Raw genomic sequence first — 20,257 nt, 5'->3', positions numbered from 1 at the left:
GTAGTATTTCTGGATTCTGATATATTTCAGTGCCTTTCTCTGTGTTTAAACAGCTGGTTGAGAGAAGGAAAAGCCGTTTAGCCAAAGTGTTCTTAAAAGAACACCAACACTGTAGTGGATCGTGGTTCTTCATTCCTCTTTCAGGGAACTGCAGCGATACCCTGCAGTGAGGCTGAGCTGATTAGCGATTCTGCAGTGAAACCTGTTGATAGCCTCTTTTGGAAAATAATGTGAGAGCCAAAAGACGGAAGCGAGAAATAATACAAAATACTCTTTGCTCCATCCCAAATAACCGGGGAAATGTCCTGGCAGGACGTTAACATTCTTCTGAGTGAAGCATTACAAGTGGAATTCCTCAAAAGGCCAGCAGCAGCAGCGTGGACATATTTTGGCCATATTCAGCCTGAAGATTTTACTAAGAGAACGATACTAGGAAGTATTCTAATCTGAGAAAGAGCATATGTTTGTTGTCCATGAAGTTGCATTCCTGTCAGCTTTCAACTCTTTGGCATCTGCTACTCATTCATCTCACCACCGTGAATCAGCCTATCTGGCTGTCATCCACCCACCTAGAGCTCCTACAGCTCTGTTTTCTTCCCATCTACTCCCCTACTTTCTCTGTCAATTACTTGATCTCCGTGATCTACAGTTCGACTGTAATCCAAATTTTCTGTTACCCATTCTGTAGCTAATACTCTGTCTGCTGAACACTGAACACTGATACTATCTATGGCGTCAGAGTGCTTCCCATGTGTTCATATCATTTACATTTTCCTGTCTGTTGCATGTTACTAAAAAGCCACATATTCCTCTATTACACAATAACATAATGTGTACTCATCTGTGAACATGTGTGTTTATAATGCATGAAGAGTGTAGACCATTCTTTCTCATCCATAAATTCATTTGTGGAGTCAGTGATTAAACACAAGGGTAATTATCAGAGATAACATATTTACATGCCACCATAGGGATAATACGTACATGACAACCTCCTGTGTGGTTGTCAAAGCTCTTGCAATAAAATTAACCCACTAGTGGGAATTTGGGATAGATATCAATGGGGATGGTCAAACAAAAATGAGGAAAAAGAAGCCAATTTTTAATGATGTTTCACATGGTTTTCTCAAGAATTCTTAGCATGTCAGCTTAAGGACATAGAGCCTTATTTCTTCTTTTTTCCTTGCATTTTTGCATATTTTTTCCTCCTTTTGCATCTCAATGTGCATGGCACTTCCCCAGTGGGACCATCCATGCCATGGAGCTTATTTGTATAAAATACTGATGCTTTTTCCTCCCCACTGGTCTGTTCACTTTGGTTATGTATGGCTCCAGCAGAAATACTTCACAGTAAAGTCCAGCTGCTGCTATGCATTTTTTTGACTATTTTTTTGAGTATTTTTGAGTATTCCTTCGAGTCAAAGAAACCTAAAGAACGTGCTGCATGTCTTCCTGCTTTGTTCCCTGGAAACCTTCCTCCATCACCCTACCGTGATCAGATAACAGTTCTGACAGCACAGTTATAAAGAAAAAATGAATTACCAGCAGCTCTCATGGCACGTATGCTGATGTGCTGACAACACTGCTGTCTTCAGGCTGGACCATATGTAGGGCCTGGTTCAGGTCACATGCTGGTGGAATTCGGAACAGCCTTTACCTAAGTCAAGAGTGTTATTAATATGGTATGTGTAATATATAATAGATGTAAGTACAGGTCACTGTTTGCCTCACAGACTTCACTCCTTCTTGGAGATGAGAAATGTTGTTTTTACATCTGTGCTTGTTCTGAGGGTATATTTTCAAGTTAAAAATTCTGCATTTATTTGAAAACATTTTTAAATTGATCTTTCTCTTCTGAAAACTTTTTTTTTCTTCTTTTTTTTGATACGTGTATGAATTTGGAGACAGATAACTGAATCCTGAGAACATATTCCTGCTGATCTGACTGATGGTGGTAGATGAGTTGCTTTCTCTTAATTGAATGCCATGGAGCATGAGAGCTAGGCAGTCACTGAGGTGTGAAATGATGTGGTTTTCCACTAATGAGGAGATAATTCTGCATGGCTAATTGAAGTGTCAGAAAAATCACCTGCCTGTTGCCTTACAGCTGTGATCAGAAACGCATTTGCAGTTTTGTACAGCTCTCAGGTTTTTGGAAGCTGACTGTGCTAAAAGCTGTGTTCATAGATCTGTTCAGCATGTTGAAGGCCAAGCCTACTTCTCTTCCATCCTTTTGGATCTCTCTGAAGATTGCTCTAGTTTGTTTATCTTTTAGTTAAGGGTCTCCTCCTTTCCTTCCAAATTCAGCATGTATCAAGGTGGACCACTTCTCTAAGCATGTTTTTACTTGGGCAGGAGAATATTTAGCATGTTTCTGTCTGTCTCATTTCTCAGCCTGGATTTGATATTGTTGCAATAATTGGCATGCATTCCAATTCAGGTTTGGATCAGTAGCAATGACTGCTGTGCTGTAGTCAAGATAAAAGGCATGGTTGAGAGATGTAAACTAGCAAAGTTCTTTAGAAGTAGCTGAAGTAGTCTGATTTACATCAACTGAGGATGAATCCATCCATTTCTCCACTGAAAGCATGTCGGCTGAACCCTGTGCTTAATGGTTGTGGATCTGCTGCTTAGTGTGGCTCTGCGTGGGAACCACATGCTTGGTGATGCTGCCTGTGCTTCTAGCTTGGATTCAGTCTCCAAAGTAGAAGTACCCATCTGTCTTCTCTGATCTTAGAGCTCTTTAATGAAAGCACAGAAACTGTTTTGTACCAGGTGCTAGCTGTCATGTGCTGTATTTGGGGGGTTAATTATCAGGAGATTTTAACTTGTAATTTACCTTTGTTTAGCACATCTAATCACAACATCTGGAGAACCAGACAGTGCAACATCATTTAATGCTACCAGTCCTGCTCCCACAGAGCTAAGTCACTTATCAAACCCCAGCACTGCTCCCCATGCTCTGCCTTTGGTGCCCACTGACCTTCCCATCTCAGAAGTCACTGATGCTCTTCATGACCTTAACATAACCCACAGGACTTTCAGTAGTTTCACCCTGTCTTGGGCAGCACAGGATGAGGTATTTGATCAGTTCCTTATCACTCTGAAAGACCTGTCCAGTTTAAACAGAACACAGGAATTCTTTTTGCTGGGAAACCAACGAGAAACAGAAATTACCAATCTCACAGCTGGCACTCAATACCAGATTAACCTCCGTGGAAGCACTCAAGGCCAGCTGTCTTGGGGCCTGGAAGCTCTAGCTGCTACAGGTATTTTCTATGGATTCATTAGCCACATATTCCTCTTCTGCTTTGAAATACAAAACTTCATTTTCATACTGCTGTTTTCCACTGCAGAAATGCAAAGCTTTGTGATTGATGCCTTTCTTAGTTGTAGTTGTTTATTTTGTTTGTTTGCATGGGATAAAACTTATTGTTATGGAATGAGAGCCTTGAGTTATGTAGCATGGACAATGCCCCATGCAGCTTTGAAGGTGACGTAGCATCATTTCTCTCTTTTCAAACTGCATGCAAAGAGAGGCATTGATGCATCTGCTATTTACAAGGCACATGAAAATAGCAAGATATTACAGGGATTTATTGGGACTGTGATTCAAAGCACAAAAGAAAGACCACAAGGAAGTTGCAGCTTGCAGCACTGGCCTGGAAGTGGTGATGTTAGAGAAAAAAAAGATTGCAACACATTGGGAGTGTACCCTTCTGAAAACTTCTACCTGTTATCCCTATTATGTGAATTTCAAGAGGAAACTGGGCTGTAGCCCCAGAGCTCAGTTCAACAAAGTACCACTGTGAAAGTTCACACCTGGAGAACTGATCTGGGGACTAATGGCCATAGCAGACCACCTGCAAAAGAAATGCAATTCGTGATGTAAGACATTCACATAGAAATACGAAGATTATTATTGCACATCTAGAAAATAGTTAGAGCAGCCTTATCTCTCAATGGTTTGTTCTATCTTTTTTTTTTTTAAAGTTAAGAAACATCATCCCTTGATATCATTTGTGATGACGCTATGGTTGTTTTGTCATATATGTTGAATGCTTAACGGATGAGGTTTACAGAGGTCTTCAACCATCCAACTTGGTGCATGAGTTTATATGAGTATCTGTCAGCCCCTTGACAGCATGATGGGGTTGAGTGCACTTCTGTTTCAGACATGCATGAGACATAACTGGGAGGCAAAGGGGCTCTGCATCTTGGATGGGAATGAAATTGAGCACTCTTCAGAGAAATCTGAATTGCTTTTATGCTGTGATGGTTACTTATATATTTATAATCGTGCTTTAACTTGAAATATTTACCTTGCTTTAACTTTTGCTTAGCTTCATTTTCATTTGAAGTTGATATGTTTATTTTATTTCCATTGACAACAAAGATTATTCTTTCTGATACAACCAGTTCTTTTTCTGTTCCATTTTCTCTTCTTTCAGCTAAGTGGTGCTATCTTGATATGATTCATATTTTAGCTCCGTGATTGTCCTGATAAAGCTAAACATCTTTCTCCGGATTCCTGTGTTCTTTTGTTGAACATCATTCTGTTATTTCATGAACCATCTCTTCCTTTCTGACAGGATGAGAAAAACTCATCAAGACTTTGAGTAGTAGTAGTAATTGACTTTAGTTTGGTGAATTGCACTAATGATAACTGACTGTTATCCATGAAACTGTCTGAAAATACAGCTCTGAAAATACAGCTCCACCTACCTATGTAAATCTATGTGAGGGTCACAAAATAGGCTTTATGTTGTTATGGGGAGATTTATATGAATAAAGTTAAGCCTAAATCTCCTTTATTTCAGCACTCCCTTATGCATCAACTCAAAATATATGCAAGGCTTTACGATGGAAGTTTAGAAAAGAAACATCAGATCCATTTCCCTCTGTGCATCATTTCTTATAAATGCTCAGGAATGCACATTGAGGTTATTTAGCTAGACTTTGTTCCTATTATAATGCTGATGCGTCAACAATGCAAATGAACACTAAAAATGTTGGAAGTGCCAATGGCTGACCATGTAGCAAGTCCAGGAGTTGAACTCAATGATCCTTGTGGGCCCCTTCAACTCAGGATATTCTATGATTCTGAGATTTTCCATGTAGGAAAAAAAATATATTACTGTGTTATTTTCCCATGAACCTGCTAATTTTAAGGAATCAGCTGTATTGTCTCAGCACTGGAAGACTTGCTTCTCTTGCTGGGAAAAAGACCTAAATTTTCAGATTTAACAACAGCTGAGAGTCAGCTCTGATGGCTTCAAGTTTCCTAAGCCAGCCTTGTGATGGCATATGAGAATGCTGATTTCAGTGAAGGCAGATTTCAATTTTAGATTAATATCAATATCTCTGAAAATCCAAGCTTCTCTGCCTCTGGGAAGGCTTTGGTGGCAGAATAATGTAATATAATGAAGATAGGTCTATTAAATTGAAGTCATGCAGACATAAAGAGATTTTCCCTTCTTTGCTGTTTTGGATTAGAAATAGTTTGGAAGAATAAGTAACATCTTTCAATTAAAAGCATAACCATCTGAATCCCAAGTACTAGAAGCTCAGAGCCTTGCTAGCCTTACAATAGGCATTACTGCAGTATTCACAGTCACTTCATAATGGCAAATGCCAAATTCTTAATAGCTGCACTGAAGTGGTTATGATAATACTTGCGTCATAGGGAGTTGTAATTAATATTAGCAAAATACATCCAGCTGTAAGACGGTCTATAAACTGCTTTCTGTGAGCAGTCTTTCAGCATTAATGTGATTATTATTTATTGTTATGGTTCTTTTCTTACTGTTCTGTCTTGCCAAGTCTCCGAAGAGACATTATGAGTTACCTGGGGCAGCTGGGAATGTAAATGTGCGTGGGGGTGCATCTCTGTGCCACCTGCTTCCAAATGAAATTCATTAACTGAAAGTCATTAAGTAATACCGTGTTGCCACCGGTCTGTAATCTGAGTAACTGACTGACTCTCTGTCCTTATTCAGAGAAAGAACCTGAGCTTGGAAACTTATCAGTGTCAGAGACTGGCTGGGATGGTTTCCAGCTCACCTGGACAGCAGCCGACGGGGCCTATGAGAACTTTGTCATTCAGGTGCAGGAGTCTGACAATCCAGAAGAGACCTGGAACACGACAGTCCCCGGCAGACAGCACTCTGTGAACATTACAGGCCTCAAGGCCAACACACCTTATAACATCACACTTTACGGTGTGATTCGAGGCTACAGAACCAAACCCCTTTCTGTTGAAACCACAACAGGTATCTTTTCATCCAGCCTAGAGGCTCCCTTTCGTTGCAGACAGGGACACGAGCCAGAGCTATTGCAACTGCTTGACAGAGCTTGTTCACTCGGGCTGCTTTGCATGGGTGCACTGAACTCATTAAAGCTTGGCTGAACATCTCTGGCTTGGAAATGTCTCATGATCAGACTTTCCAATAAGAGTCTCAGTGCCCCCATGGAGCCATTTTGCTTTCAGGAATGCTCTTTTTACCCCTCTCAGAATGGCTTGTTTTGTTCCCTTTATTCACTTTTCTGCTAGCTGACGCTAACTGCAAAACCCAACTGGCTGTTGCACATGCTCAGGAAAGTCCAGGTTGCCTTGTGAAATTATATTTGTAGCTCAAATAAGCAAAACCCAAGGGCGTGTTTGAGTTTTGCCTCTCAGAAGCTATTTCTGAAATCACACACCAGCTTCTGCATAAATACAACATGGAGGGCTTAGTCTGACTCAAGGACAAGGCCCTTCCATGCGTTCTCATATGGAGAAGAACACGAGTAAATTTCTACCAAGAATATATTGAGCCACATGAAGTTTAAACAATCAGATTGTTCTGAGAAAGATACAGTGCAAGAAGGCCACATTTAACCAAAATACTGTGGCCTAACAGTGAGCTGAAAGAAGGAAGGTAAGCCTCACGTCATCAGAAGTTTGAGTGAGACTAATCAAGAGCCACAAACATCATTTTGTGGCTGATCTTGTGAGATGCTGCACTTTGGATAAAGGTTTGCTTATTGTGAACTTCTACTGTGAGAAACAAATAGAAATGTCTGTGCTGTGTGGCTCAGTGAATCTTTCAGGTGTTAGGATCTCTGTGATGAGCAGGATACGAATTGGCAGTAGAGGGGCACCAGTGGCTCTTCCTTTGGGTGATTCCTCTGGGCTTCCTTACAGACCTTGCAACCTCCTGCCACCGTGGGACAGCCAGAGCTTGCTCATATGTGCTTTTCCCAAGCACATATTGCCCAGCACAGAAGGGGGTAAAAGTACATGTAAGAACAAAACAAAATGAAAGCATTCTACTCAGCAGAGCTTGCCTATTTCAGTAGTGCTTTAAGTGGCTTGGCTTTAGTAGAAATGTGTGTGGCACAGGGCACTTGCCTTGGGCTGCAGTCTGGGAGCGCTGTGCTTTGAGGGTCTGCTAGCAGATTGCCCATTGAAAATAGACAAATGTGGCGAGGCAAAAGAAGCTGTAGAGGAACAAACAAGAAAACAGACATCATGGGTGTCCTGCCCAGACACGCAGTGTGCTCTCCCTTTATTGACATAATGAAAACAGCTGAAGATTCCCTGCTGAGGTTTTCCCTTCCATTTCTGGGTCATCCTCGGCATCCGGCTTTTCAGAATTTTCCCTTCTGGGGACTTTCAATTGTCAGAATTTTCTGAGCCTTCCTGGAGCACGTCAGGGATGTCTGCAGAGAGGAAGAAACCCCAAGGCAGCTATCACTGCTTTGCATTTTGGCTCCAGCTCCCAAATTTCATGCCAGCTTTCATAAACTTAAGCTGAAAGGGAAACTCGAAGAACTAAAACAAAACACAACCTTTTCCTCTGGATACAGCTTTTCCTCCAGTTTTACTTCTCCTAAAACTGGAAGCTGACTTCTCCAAATGCCCTGGGGTGCTTGGAAATGTTCTTTTGGGATTTCTTTCGTGCTCAGACCCCAAAGTTGCATGGCTGCAAAAGGAAATAGCTAAAGCTTTTAACCTTCCTTTTTTCCTTTCTTTTTTTTCCCATCTCTTTTTCCTCTTTTTTAGCATTTTGAGTTGCTGTCATTTAATTTCTTCCCTTTTAAGAACTATTTTGCCTGTAGCAAGCTTTTACTTAAACCCTTTTCTCCAAGGGCAGCTTGGAGCGCTGTCAGCATGAGCAGAGCGAAGCAGATCTGAGCAGGTCGGGGTACGGGGTTGTCCCCTTCTGACCAATGTTGTTTCCCTCCTCAGGAGCACACCCCGAAGTTGGTGAGCTAACCGTTTCCGACATTACTCCTGAAAGCTTCAACCTTTCTTGGACGACCACCAATGGGGACTTTGACGTCTTTACTATTGAAATTATTGATTCTAACAGGTTGCTGGAGCCCATGGAGTTCAACATCTCAGGCGATTCAAGAACAGCTCATATCTCAGGGCTTTCCCCCAGCACTGATTTTATTGTCTACCTCTATGGGATGTCTCATGGTTTCCGCACACAGGCAATAAGTGCTGCGGCTACAACAGGTATATAAAACCTACCTCAGTGCTAACTCTCCTTTCTTCTAACTCTTCCTTGCAGGTTGTGCCCATTTCCCTGCCCTCAGATACCCCATCAGTCTGCCCACTGCCAAATTCTCTACCTCACTGTTTGACACCTTCTAAAGAAGACCTGCCGCAGACATTTTGAGCTGTGAATGTTAAGCCAGCGTCCCATCCAGCAAAGTCAGTCAATCACAATGTGATGCAATTTCATTCACATAATAACGTGTTAGCTCTTGTTCAAACATTAGGGTAGGGACAATCTCTAAGACCGATGAGAAGCAAAACAAATTTCCCAAGAAGCAAGTGGGAGATGATTCATTATGATAGCTTTGCAGTATGTGCTGTGCAGCATTGAGGACACACTCCTTCTTTCAGATAAGCCAATTTATAGGTACAGTTTTTATCCTGATTCTCTAAATGGGTTTCAGTCTGTCAGCAGATTCCTACAAGGCCAATACATTGCTTGAATTCAGCTTCAGCCTTCAGTTTTGATTTGATGTTGGTAAATGAAATAGGTAGGCATTTAGCTGTTGGCACATTGCACATCCTGAGGTTTTATGTTGATAGTGTGTCCAAAAAAGGCTCTCAAAGAGATGAAAGTGTCACATGTGCTTTAGCCAATTACAGCATGGAAGTGGAATAAGAGAGGATGAGAGGACTAGGTTACAGAAGCAGAAGGTGCTTCTCACAGCAGACAGATAATAACCAATGTTGTGATCATTTAACACCTCTACCAATTTTTGCCTGCTGACATGATCTCTGGAAAAGTTGTCATAGCTATTTGTCATAGCAGGAGATTTAGGTAGTCAGTGACGTCACGTTTAATATCAAATATCAGTGGTCAAGATAATGCAGCGTTGCATTTTCTAGCATCAGTAGATTGTGAATCTCCTCATTGAATCATGGCAAAGTGACCAATGAGGTTATGGTATGGAAAACATCAGGAAGTATATGGCTAGATGGTCTTTGTGATCTGTGGCTCATGTGAATTCAAACTTTTGTTTTATTTTATTGCTTTGGGTTTTAATAATTGCAACGCATTTCCATTTGTTTTTCTTCCCATAGTAGAGGAACCTCTCCTTAGCAAACTCACTGTATCAAATGCTACCTCAGACTCCATGTTGCTCATGTGGGAAGCACAGGACAATGCCTTTGACCATTTTATTCTAGAAGTCAGAAACTCTGACTCCCCTTTGGACTCTCTGGTGCAAATAGTGCCAGGGGCCTCCCGGCACTATGTAGTCACCAGCCTCAAAGCTGCCACTAATTACACTGTCCAGCTCCATGGTGTAGTTGATGGGCAAGGTGGTCAGACCTTGACAGCACTGGCAACCACAGGTATTTCACTGTTTCGACTTCTAGGTTTGCTTTTTTCTCTTCTTTCTTTTTCTGTCCACCAAACTGCTCTGAAACGTGGTTCCAACTCATCATCCTTATACTTCATACTTTGATAAAGTATAGGAAGATCACTATGAGGGGAGGCTGAAATAAACTGACCTTGTGAGTGCTTGGAAAGAGAGATATCTGGGACAATGGAAAAGGCTGGAAAAGTGCCCCCAGCATTAAGGGAGCCAGCTGTAAACCATGATTGGTTTCATTATATATACACTTATCAGCAAGCGCTGTGTATATATAGCTGACATGCTCCAGATGGTTAATGTTTTTCACAGAATATCTTTTCACTTGATCTGAGCGATGTGCCTGTTCATCCCATCCTCACTTGCTTCCTTGTGGGTGGGAGGGCTTTGTAGCTTTGTCAGCCAGAGAGGCACCTGCATGTCATTTTGGTTCTTTGTTCTTAAAACCAAATGTCATCCAAGACATTTGAATCTCCTGTGGGAGTTTTGTGCAGCATGCTCAATGACCAGCCAAAATTGCATGGAGTGGTCTAGCCACCTTCTGCTAGTTCTGGTATTCTTCTCTGCCCGGCATTTTTAAGCATTCCCAGCAGAAAACTGGGCTTAAATAGGAAGTCCAACCTTTCTTGATGGTCAGCCCACCACACTGCTACTTCTATTGCTATCTTTTAGTCCTTGAGACCTGTCGGTTTTCACCGTGAGTCAGAGCTTTTCCTGTGGTGATGGTGATTCCAAGAGCTCACCGAGACTCTCCTGAAGAGAGAACTCCAATTCGTTTTGCATGTAGTACTCTTTGGAGTCTGGGTGTCATGAGCCTGCCTGACTGGATGTAAATGGCATGTGAAGGAATGCAGCCATGTCAGAACCAGACTGGAAGGGATCGGTTTTGTCACCTCTGAGCTGCATGCGGGGCTGATGGCTCCATGCTCGGTCTCACTGGGTTCTCCACTCAAACCTATCTGCATTGTGGATATTTTCTCATCTCCTCCCATCTTCAGAGGTATTATGCTTACATGGTGATGTCTTCACTGTCAGCCATGAAGGCATTGATTGGCAGCATGACAGTGGCATGTATCCTTAATTGGGGCCACTTGGATTCACCTCTTCCAAGACTTTTCCATTGAGGGAGGTCTACTATTATTTAAAAGCAATTGGGGACAGCTGGTAAAAATTGGAACATCTTGCAGCAGTTCTTGTTTTAGATAACAAAAGGATTCCGTTCTTTCACTCTTCTTGGTCAGTTTGATACATCCTTCTTGCTTTTCTCCCAGCATGTATCACTTGTACAGTTATTCCCTGGTATCATTCTTTCCCAAGGTGTTCTTGGTTCAATTGGCAAGAGAAATTCAGAGCAGATGGGATTCCCAGGCCACCTGACTTCAGGGTCGTGTTTGTGGCCTTTTTGGGCTCTAATGAATCCTGAATGATTTTACATTAAATGGAATAAATTAAAATAGGAATGGTACCCCTTCTATAGCATGAAGGCCAAGTTTCTGAATAGTCAGAAAGAGGGAGAGCAAGAGCATTTCTTGGTTGTTTTTGTCCAGTCCATTAGATGTTCTTTGATTGTGCCTAATCAGGGGACAAGGAACACCTTAGCCATTGAGTCCAGAGAGGTTTTGGCCTGAGATTAATGCTGAGATGATCACTGCTAGGACTAAAACCCCAGTAAATTTCTGGGTCCAAAAATATGAGTATCTACAAGAACACTAAACAGAAGATGAAGTCAGTATTCAAGGACATCTGTTTTGATCCTAATTTCTGCTTGAATCCTACTTCAGAATTGCTGTGAGTCTGGGTATTCCTGTTAAATATCCAGTGCTGAGTTACTGCAGTTTCCACGGTTGTACCATGAGGCTATTTGCTGTTGATGCTTCAGTAAATCAAGCCCACATTTCAGTAAGAAAATTTTGAGCATTTAAGAAAACTGAATGGAAAAATAATTAAAAATCAGCACTAATTTCACTGGCTTCTTTCCAAAACCTTACAAAATAGTTGTTACAGTGCTGCTCCTTTCCTCAACCACTGCAAAACAAGGCTAAACCCTTCAGCTTTAGCTTTAAGTCTCTCTAACCCCCCCTATGGCTAATTCTTCCCCCCCACCCCAAAGTAATGCTCTCACTTCACCTGTGTTCCTCTCTCCTTCAGAGGCTGAGCCACAGCTGGGCACGCTCACACTCACAAATGTCACCCCCGACAGCTTCAACCTCTCGTGGACCACAAGAGATGGGCCTTTTGCCAAGTTTGTCATACACGTTAGAGATTCCTATGCAGCACACGAACCCCAGGAGCTTACGGTGTCGGGAGGTGCTCGCAGCGCCCACATCTCAGGCCTGCTAGATTACACTGGCTATGACATTAACATTAAGGGCACCACCGATGCAGGTGTTCATACAGAGCCCCTCACTGCTTTTGTCATGACAGGTACCTGCCGAAAGGTTTGGAGTATGTTTATCAGTTGATAACATATGTATATATATATTTCCGCATGATAGAAGTGCGGATAAAGCACTGAGTATCCAGCATTGATGCTTTCATTTGAAGCTTAGCGCAAGCATGGGTTGCAGCAGGCATGTTGACCTTAAAAAAATTTTAGGAGGAGTAATAGTTCAAAGTTATTCAAGAGCTCTCTGGAGTCTTTCTCTCATGTGTCATCATCTTCTCTAACTCTCGATGATTAAGGGAGAAATTTGTCAGTACTTCTGACATCCATTATACATCCCTACACCTATACATCTTACACCTATACATCCCTGTAGGCATTCAGGGCCAGGCTGGATGTGGCTCTGGGCAGCCTGGTCTGGTGGTTGGTGACCCTGCACATGGCAGGGGGTTGAAACTAGATGATCATTGTGGTCCTTTTCAACCCAGGCCATTCTATGAACTCATCTATTAACTAATCTATGTATGAATAATTTGGCCAGATTTTATCTGGAATTAGTGAACATCACATGCTGATATAGTCAAATAAATACTACAATGTTCACATTCTGTGTATGACATGGCCAGTGTGCACTGCTAGGGTTTATCGCACAGAGCTAAGGAAGCCTAAATAGGATTAAAGCAGAAATTGAGGCCTTTTCATATTCCTCCTCACTTCATTAATGCACGGTGGGAGCACTCCTTGAAGGAGCAACATCCCTTACCATGCCAGCACTTGCTAAGAAAATCAGTGGCCATGATCCCTTCCCTTATGATTGCATTTTGCACCAGCTTTGACCTGCCACCTGATGAATGTTGTTACAAGTCGGGAAGTGTTTGCTTCCAAAACTCTTCCGTTTTAAAAACAAACCATGGGCATTAGTGTTTTGAGAGGAAGCTTCCCACAACAAGGTAAACACATGGCACCCCACACCACAGTTGGATGTGCCAACAGTTTGCAGAAACCTCCTGGGTTTAATATACTGGTGTTACTCCACGCCTATTCCAGGGATACTCAAACAGAGAGTCAATGTCATCAGCTGTGAAAGGTCAAAAAACAAACCTAAAACTCTTAGCCAAAGAAAATTTTGCATTTAACGACTTCTCCTCTTAAGTGAGTGGAATTTGAGCAATGGAAGACTGGATGAGTTAATTCCTAGGCCAACGCAATGTGGTTTGTCAAATTGTTTAGAGAATTCTAGCAATGCCTGGGGTGCTGTGTCATGGCCAGGGTGTAGCAGAGCCAGCTGATCTCTCTGTTTGACACATCAGATTTTGTGTGAGCTTGACTGTCGTGTGAAAATTTGGCCTTTTAGTCTGAGAGACCCAGTGGGAAAGTTTTGAGAAATTGGTCCACAGCTCTGAACTTTGACAAATGGATACAAACTGATTATAGCTGATGTAAAAGAAAAAATAAAAAAAAGACCTCTCACTGGAATTTCTTTAAGCTGTCAACATGCTACATTAGCAGCTGCCTGTGAAGCTCTTTGAACAGATTATTGCTCTGTTCTGTGATCATTAGCCCCTGCCCTCAGTCGGTGCAAATTCTTGCTTCTCTCCTCTTGCCCTCAAAAGCAATTTTGCAAATGTTTAGTTCTTTCACTGGCTGTGACCTGGCTGATGGATATCCTGCTTCTCACAGTCCTCCTGGCATCACTGACCCTCCACTGCTGGAAGAAAAGGCTGGAGATACTCGTGTGAGGTAGAGAGGCAGGAATGTAAGATATAGGAACTGTATAGGAATGTCAAGGTTGAGACTTGTCCCTAAAGCAGCTGTGGTGGAGGCAACTGAAAGGAAATGAAAGCTTTGTGCATAACAGTTTTAAAACAGTTTTGGTTATATCTGCCTTTTAGTGCATGTGCAACAAGAGTAATGTGCTTACCCATTGAGTTTTGAAGGAATTTCAAAGGAGCTTGTGAGATGAGGTGTTAAGATGCGCTAGAGGAAAATTAAGAATTGAACATTTAACTTTTGGAGGCTCCATTGAAAATCCTGGTCTTGTGATCCGGGCTATACACTTCAATTAATACCATATTTTGGGGGAAAAAAGTTGTGATTTATATCTGGTGAAATCTGTGACATTTTCTAATTTGCAATTTTTTTTTTTCTTTTTGCTTCTTTTTTTGTGTGTGTTTTTGCACCTTCCCTTCTTTTAGAGGCCATGCCCCCACTGGAAAACCTAACTGTCTCTGATATTAACCCTTACGGGTTCACAGTGTCGTGGATGGCATCGGAGAATGCCTTCGACAGCTTTCTTGTAGTCGTGGTGGACTCTGGCAAGCTGCTGGACCCACAGGAGTTCCTCCTTACGGGAGCCCAGCGGCAACTGAAGCTTAAAGGCCTTATAACTGGCATTGGCTATGAGGTTATGCTTTATGGTTTTGCCAAGGGGCACCAAACAAAGCCCCTAAGCACTGTGGCTGTTACAGGTATTTTAATGTGAACAAATTGTTCTCTTCCACTTTTTTTCTTTCTTGCTTTCCTTCTCACACGGAAGTTGTTTCATGCAATCCATTTGCAAAACAAACCTTGGCTTTTGCATCCCTTTCTGCATCGTGGCTACACATAACTCCTCGTGGTTGATCGGTTCACCAGTGAAATTCCATTCCTTTTAACTTGATGTTTCCTTTTTCTCTTTGTGAGGGATCCTGTAGAGACGCATGACGTGGGTTGAGGGGTGAAAATTTCTGCTATGTTCATGCAGGTACTTCTAACTGGAGTCTTTCAAGAGAAATAGCTGCATGTGGGAGCTCGTCTTGTTAACAGCTGCTGGGCACCTCAGCATTCTCCAACTTGCCAACCATCGGGATCTTCAGGAGGAAATCATCCTGGTTTTCCTGCCTATGGCCTCGTTTCTTTCACTCTCTCTGTGTTCCACACACAGAACACAGTGTGGTCACTGCCAACCATAACGTTGGCGTCTCTTTCCACAAAACCTTAGCTCGTGTTCTCAGCCTCATCGTGACTGCTGTCTTCCAGCAGCATTTGAATAATTTTCTTGAAAAGTTGTTGCAGACTGATTTTCTAGCCCTATAACCCTCAAGTCTCATCTCCATGTTGCTGACGATGCAGTAGTAAACCTGACTGCAGGTTCGTGAGAAAATAGATAAGAACATCTTCCTCTGGAAGATAAAAGTGCATCGGAGATGCTCTAAGACAGTAAGCACTCCGACAGCATTTCTGTTGGTAGAGATGCTTGACCATACTGAGCTGAAGGTGTTTTGTGGTTGTTTAATAACTTACAGCTCCTGGGATCCTCTTGAGTGGGTTTGTTCACCAAGGACAGCAGGTCTTGCACATTGCATTTAAATGTATGAATTTTCATGATTCCCCATTGCTGCTTCAGCATTTGTTTTACATCAAACTGAAGGGTTCTTCTGATCTGAAGCATCACAGAGGCCAGAAGTGCATGGAATAAGGGTTTTGCATGAAGGAAAAGACTCTTTCAAGAAGCTTCTATGCTGTCTTCCTAACAGACAGAGACCTGACCATGTTACAGGCATGCCTGCAGATCTGTATAACAAGAGCTTGTTTTTATCATATCTAAAGGTTTCACATGCGATGGGTAACTCAATGAAAAGTAAGGGACAAATGCACTTCCAACTTACTATCAGCATGTGTAATTTTGCATGGCAGAGGCAAACGATGTATTTCCACATAGTGGACTTATGGTAGAGTGGAAAGTTTGACCCACACACACCCTCATATATATTCTTTGGTACGTGTAAAATGCTAATGTTCCTTTTTTTTCAATAGCCAGCAGATTCTTTCCCTTTCTTTGAACTGTGGTTGGATGCTTGCAGTATGCTATAGCCAGACCTCAGGAAGGTCACTAATGAATCAATTCAAACAATCACTTTTTTTTTCCCCTACTGCTATCTTCTCCTTTTTTAGAGGCAGAACCCGAGGTCGACAACCTTCTGGTTTCAGATGCTACCCCAGACGGCTTCCGTCTGTCCTGGACTGCAGATGATGGGGTTTTCGACAGTTTTGTTCTAAAAATCAGGGATACCAAAAGGAAATCTGATCCACTGGAACTCATAGTACCAGGCCATGAGCGCACCCACGATATAACAGGGCTGAAAGAGGGCACTGAGTATGAAATTGAGCTCTATGGAGTTAGCAGTGGACGGCGCTCCCAACCCATAAACTCAGTAGCAACCACAGGTATTGTCTTTGTGGTAGGAAAAACGTGTTCATGCCTAATTCTGTTAACATTTCTCCTTTTCCTAGGTGGTCTGAGCGGTTACTGTGAACTTCAAATTGTCTCCTGCATGTCACCTACCCAAGTTTTGATTGTTCATACTGTTTTTGCATGAAAATATGCAGATTCTGGTCATGTAAAAAGTTCTTAAGGCTTAGGTTGAATTCTTCAGATTAACTTAAATGAAGAATGGGTTCATAATTTGAAGCATTTAATTTGGGCACTTTTGAGTGGAACTTTTCATTTTTTTCTCCATCAGTATAATGATGTCATTTTGAAATATTTAAATGTGAAAAAATGAAGCAATGCTCTTAGATCCACATTCTCTCTTTAAAAAACGTGGGGCTTACTGATTTGAAAACACAGTGATTTCAGATCAACCTAATTTTGGGAGGAGGGTGATGAGAAGAGGATGGTTGAGTTCAGTGCAAGAGGAAGACAACAGAAATATGTAAAAGGTTTTGTGTTCAGCTATAACCTGCAGCAAAGGACCAACAGTAACTCAGTATGGAGCAGCTTTCCCTAAAATAGCATGAGCTCACAACTCACCTCAGTGTCTGCGGTGGCAGTTGTTAGCACGAAAAGGCACATTTCTGAGCAGCTCTACTATCTGCCATCACAGCCCTTGAATAAACACATACCCACTCACCTGAGTGTTTACACGCATCCATCACAGGCCACCTTTCTCTGGGCTTCATGTGGGCTGTCTCATAATGGAGAAGGATGCTTGAAGTCAACTGCACTTATTAGCAGCACGTCCCCATTTGCAGGATATTTATGGTAAACCACTAACTGTTATCATTTTCCTCATGACTGCATTCTAATTTGGTCCTTTCAGGGAGATTTAGCACACGTCACCTCATGGCGCCAATAGCCCCAAAGATGTTTTTCAGCTGTAAATAGCCCATGGATAATTGATAATAGAGTTGGAGCCACAAAAATCCAGCTAAATAACTCAAACTGCATGTTACACTGCATCAGATACTGGGGCCACCAAAGCATCTAACTAGTTTCTTATTTAGGAGTTGGCTATTTGGAGAAACATGTGCATATTTATAAGAAATCCAGTTTAATGGCTAAGTAACATTTGCTACCTCTGCAATGGGTGGCTTGACAGGTTTGTGTGCTTTATTCTAGCCTGTGAACAGTGTATGAGCGAGCAAGAAATAAGTGTCAGAATGTCTTCAGTCTTAGTAAAGGAAGCAGAAAAATCCCACTAGGAACAAAGACTGCCAGCGAACAGAGCAGCAAACCTAACCCAAACATTACCATGGAAATGAGGTCATGAAAATGAAAGCTGAAAGAATTGAAAATCCCACTCTGTATTTATCACTCACACTTCTCCCTTCTTCCCTACATGGGCACATACCCTTGTATAAACATATGCAGTCATCGGGGATCGGATCTGCTACTGGTGTAAATCAGTGCAGTTGAAGACATCTGCTTTAAGCATCACTAAGCAACCCTCTCTGGAGGTCTGACCTCGTATCTCTGCATGCAAAGCCATCCAGCCATTGGAAGGAAGGAGAGGGAGGAAAGACCTTGCATGTTCACCATTGGGTGCACTGTCCTCCTCTGTGGTTTCCTTCCTTACTTTCACCAATTCTACTGTGAGAGAGGACATTAACCATAATGTCCATAATGTCACCGCAGAGTAAGGCAGCATTGCACAGAGCTGCAGTGCCTGATCCAGTTGGCATGAACGACTTTGCACACTGGTGCTCTCAGAGGAAGATTCTTGGAGATTCTCTCCTGGAGATTCTTCTGTATAATATCTGTGGAGATGCAATTCAGCCCTCAGCAGGGGACTGGTGGCTGTGTGCCAGTTAATATCCTTGGTAGGAAATGTGGGACTCATGATGCTAATTTCCTCTTCTTTAAATGGTGTTTTGCCACATTCTGATGGGATTTTTCATCTGAGAGGATCCCCAAATGCTCTTTATATGTGACAAGTATAGTCTGATGCTTCCTGATTCTTAGTAGAAGAAAGCCAGTGAACATATTCGTGTAGTCTGTTAGTGAGGATAGAACATATTTAGCAAAAAAACAAACAAAAAAAAAACAACAAAAAACCAACAATAATCAGAGCTCTGCAAGTACCACGGACCTCACAGACGATCCTCAGTCTCAGGTAGAGCTAATGAGGAGTGGTGCTGGAGGATAATGCTAATGATCTGTGTCTGTCCGACAGCTGCACGGAGTTTTTTTGTGATTAAAAAACAGAAGCACCCTGGCCTGCTTTTTTTAATGCCTGCTTAATTCTGGCTTTCAGGTGGCTCAAGATGGTATCACTTGCTGCTATTTCATTTCCCTGTGCTCAGAGGAACTGCACTGTTACCTCTCTGGTACTCATTCAAGGACTGGTGCTTGCCAGGAGGGTCCCATGTGCTTTGTTTGCCATGTTTGCTCCTAGGAAAGCAGATGCAGTTGGGGTAATGGGGATGTGGGACTCTTATGTAGTTAAGGCTTTTCTTACTGTTATTTGCTATGCAGCAATTTACCTGGTACAGCAAACATGTATGAAGTGTGCACCCGTGGAAGTGTGCACAGCAGAATTTAATGGCATGCTTAGGTGCTTATTTTCTGGATAAGGCTGAAGCATTCATGTGTGTGAAACCCCTGAATGCTGGACCAAAGAGGGCTGTGTTCCATGGAGTTGTCCATCACAATTTAGACTGAGTAGCTGGTTTAGGTGTCATGTAGCTTTGCTAACCCTACCTTGCTTTCTTCCTTCTCTTACTCTTTCTTTCTCTGGCTTTTCCATGTGATCAAGCCCCCCAAGCCCAAAATGCCTTGTGAGAAATGATTCACATTTCTCTTGAGGGCTCAGTTGTTTTTCCTTCCTTGACTTTCGGTTGATTTAGTGCATTGCTGCTGGAGCTTTGGGGACACATGGAACAAACAGCCCTCTTTGACTTCTTTCCCGCAGACACGTTCTTTCCAATCTGTTCCAAGCACAGTCACTTTTTTTTCCTTCTTTTGCCACCTTCCCCTTGCCCACAGCTTGTTTCCACCACTCTTTATGTGGTTTATGTTTGGGATCTGTCGCCTTTGTGCTAATGACTAAGTCAGTATGTGTGGGCTGTTTGTTTCTTTTCACATTTCAGCGTTGTTTTGGTTACAGTCAAAAAAGCAAATTGGAAGTGAGATGCAGAGTGTAAACTTAGAAGTGGCAGATCCCTTCACCGTGTCCTTCCAGAAACCCTTACAATCATGTTTTGCAGTTACTTACTTAAGCTTTAAAGAAGAATGTTTCAGATTGTGCTACATGTTGGTTTGCATCTTCAGATTGGGTCATTTTGGTAACACTCATTAGACTTCATTTACAAGACTAAACAACGAGGTTGTACCAATGAGTGTGTCCCAGCTTATCAGTCTTATTTTATACAGGCAAATGTCATGCTCAGGTTTGGACAGGGTATGGCAGAAAGCTGCAGTGATACCACAAGTGCCTTTCCTATGTACCTAGAAAAAAAATCATGGTCTCTAGCAGTGTTTCCAAGAAGAAAACCTAATATTGTAGGGTTAAGCCAACGGAAGTTACAGGCAGGCAGTGCTTGAGAGGATGGTTCCTATGGGGGGAAATGAGCCTGAGTCTCTTTTAGGCATCCTACAGTAGAAGGTTTGTGCTCAACGAGAGGCATTTCTGCATTGCTGAGGGTTGCTGTGTGTCACAAATAGGGCTCCAAAGCGCAATAGAAAGACTAAAAATCATCCAAGTGAAACTAGGTTAGAAAAACTGATAAGTA

The 20,257-nt window shown here is 42.2% G+C and overlaps 1 protein-coding gene across 14 annotated transcripts in view; it reads left to right on the top strand.

Annotated features, from left to right (window-relative positions):
- The window catches only part of TNC (tenascin C), a 97,548-nt gene that overhangs the window by 67,325 nt on the left and 9,966 nt on the right, over positions 1 to 20,257 (top strand). For 5 of the 14 annotated variants that reach the window (XM_031556162.1, XM_019621394.2, XM_031556163.1 and 2 more), the window contains 7 exons: positions 2,850 to 3,269; positions 6,000 to 6,272; positions 8,234 to 8,506; positions 9,590 to 9,862; positions 12,031 to 12,306; positions 14,461 to 14,733; positions 16,199 to 16,471. In XM_031556162.1, the coding sequence (XP_031412022.1) occupies positions 2,850 to 3,269; positions 6,000 to 6,272; positions 8,234 to 8,506; positions 9,590 to 9,862; positions 12,031 to 12,306; positions 14,461 to 14,733; positions 16,199 to 16,471 (2,061 nt within the window). The remainder of the gene's footprint in view (positions 1 to 2,849; positions 3,270 to 5,999; positions 6,273 to 8,233; positions 8,507 to 9,589; positions 9,863 to 12,030; positions 12,307 to 14,460; positions 14,734 to 16,198; positions 16,472 to 20,257) is intronic. The other 9 variants (XM_010720809.3, XM_019621399.2, XM_019621397.2 and 6 more) reach the window with 8 other exon arrangements.

This window comes from Meleagris gallopavo, chromosome 19, assembly GCF_000146605.3.
Source record: "Meleagris gallopavo isolate NT-WF06-2002-E0010 breed Aviagen turkey brand Nicholas breeding stock chromosome 19, Turkey_5.1, whole genome shotgun sequence".
Classification (NCBI taxonomy): domain Eukaryota; kingdom Metazoa; phylum Chordata; class Aves; order Galliformes; family Phasianidae; genus Meleagris; species Meleagris gallopavo.
The sequence above is the reverse complement of the archived record's forward strand: the minus strand, read 5'-3'. Positions and strand labels throughout refer to the sequence as shown.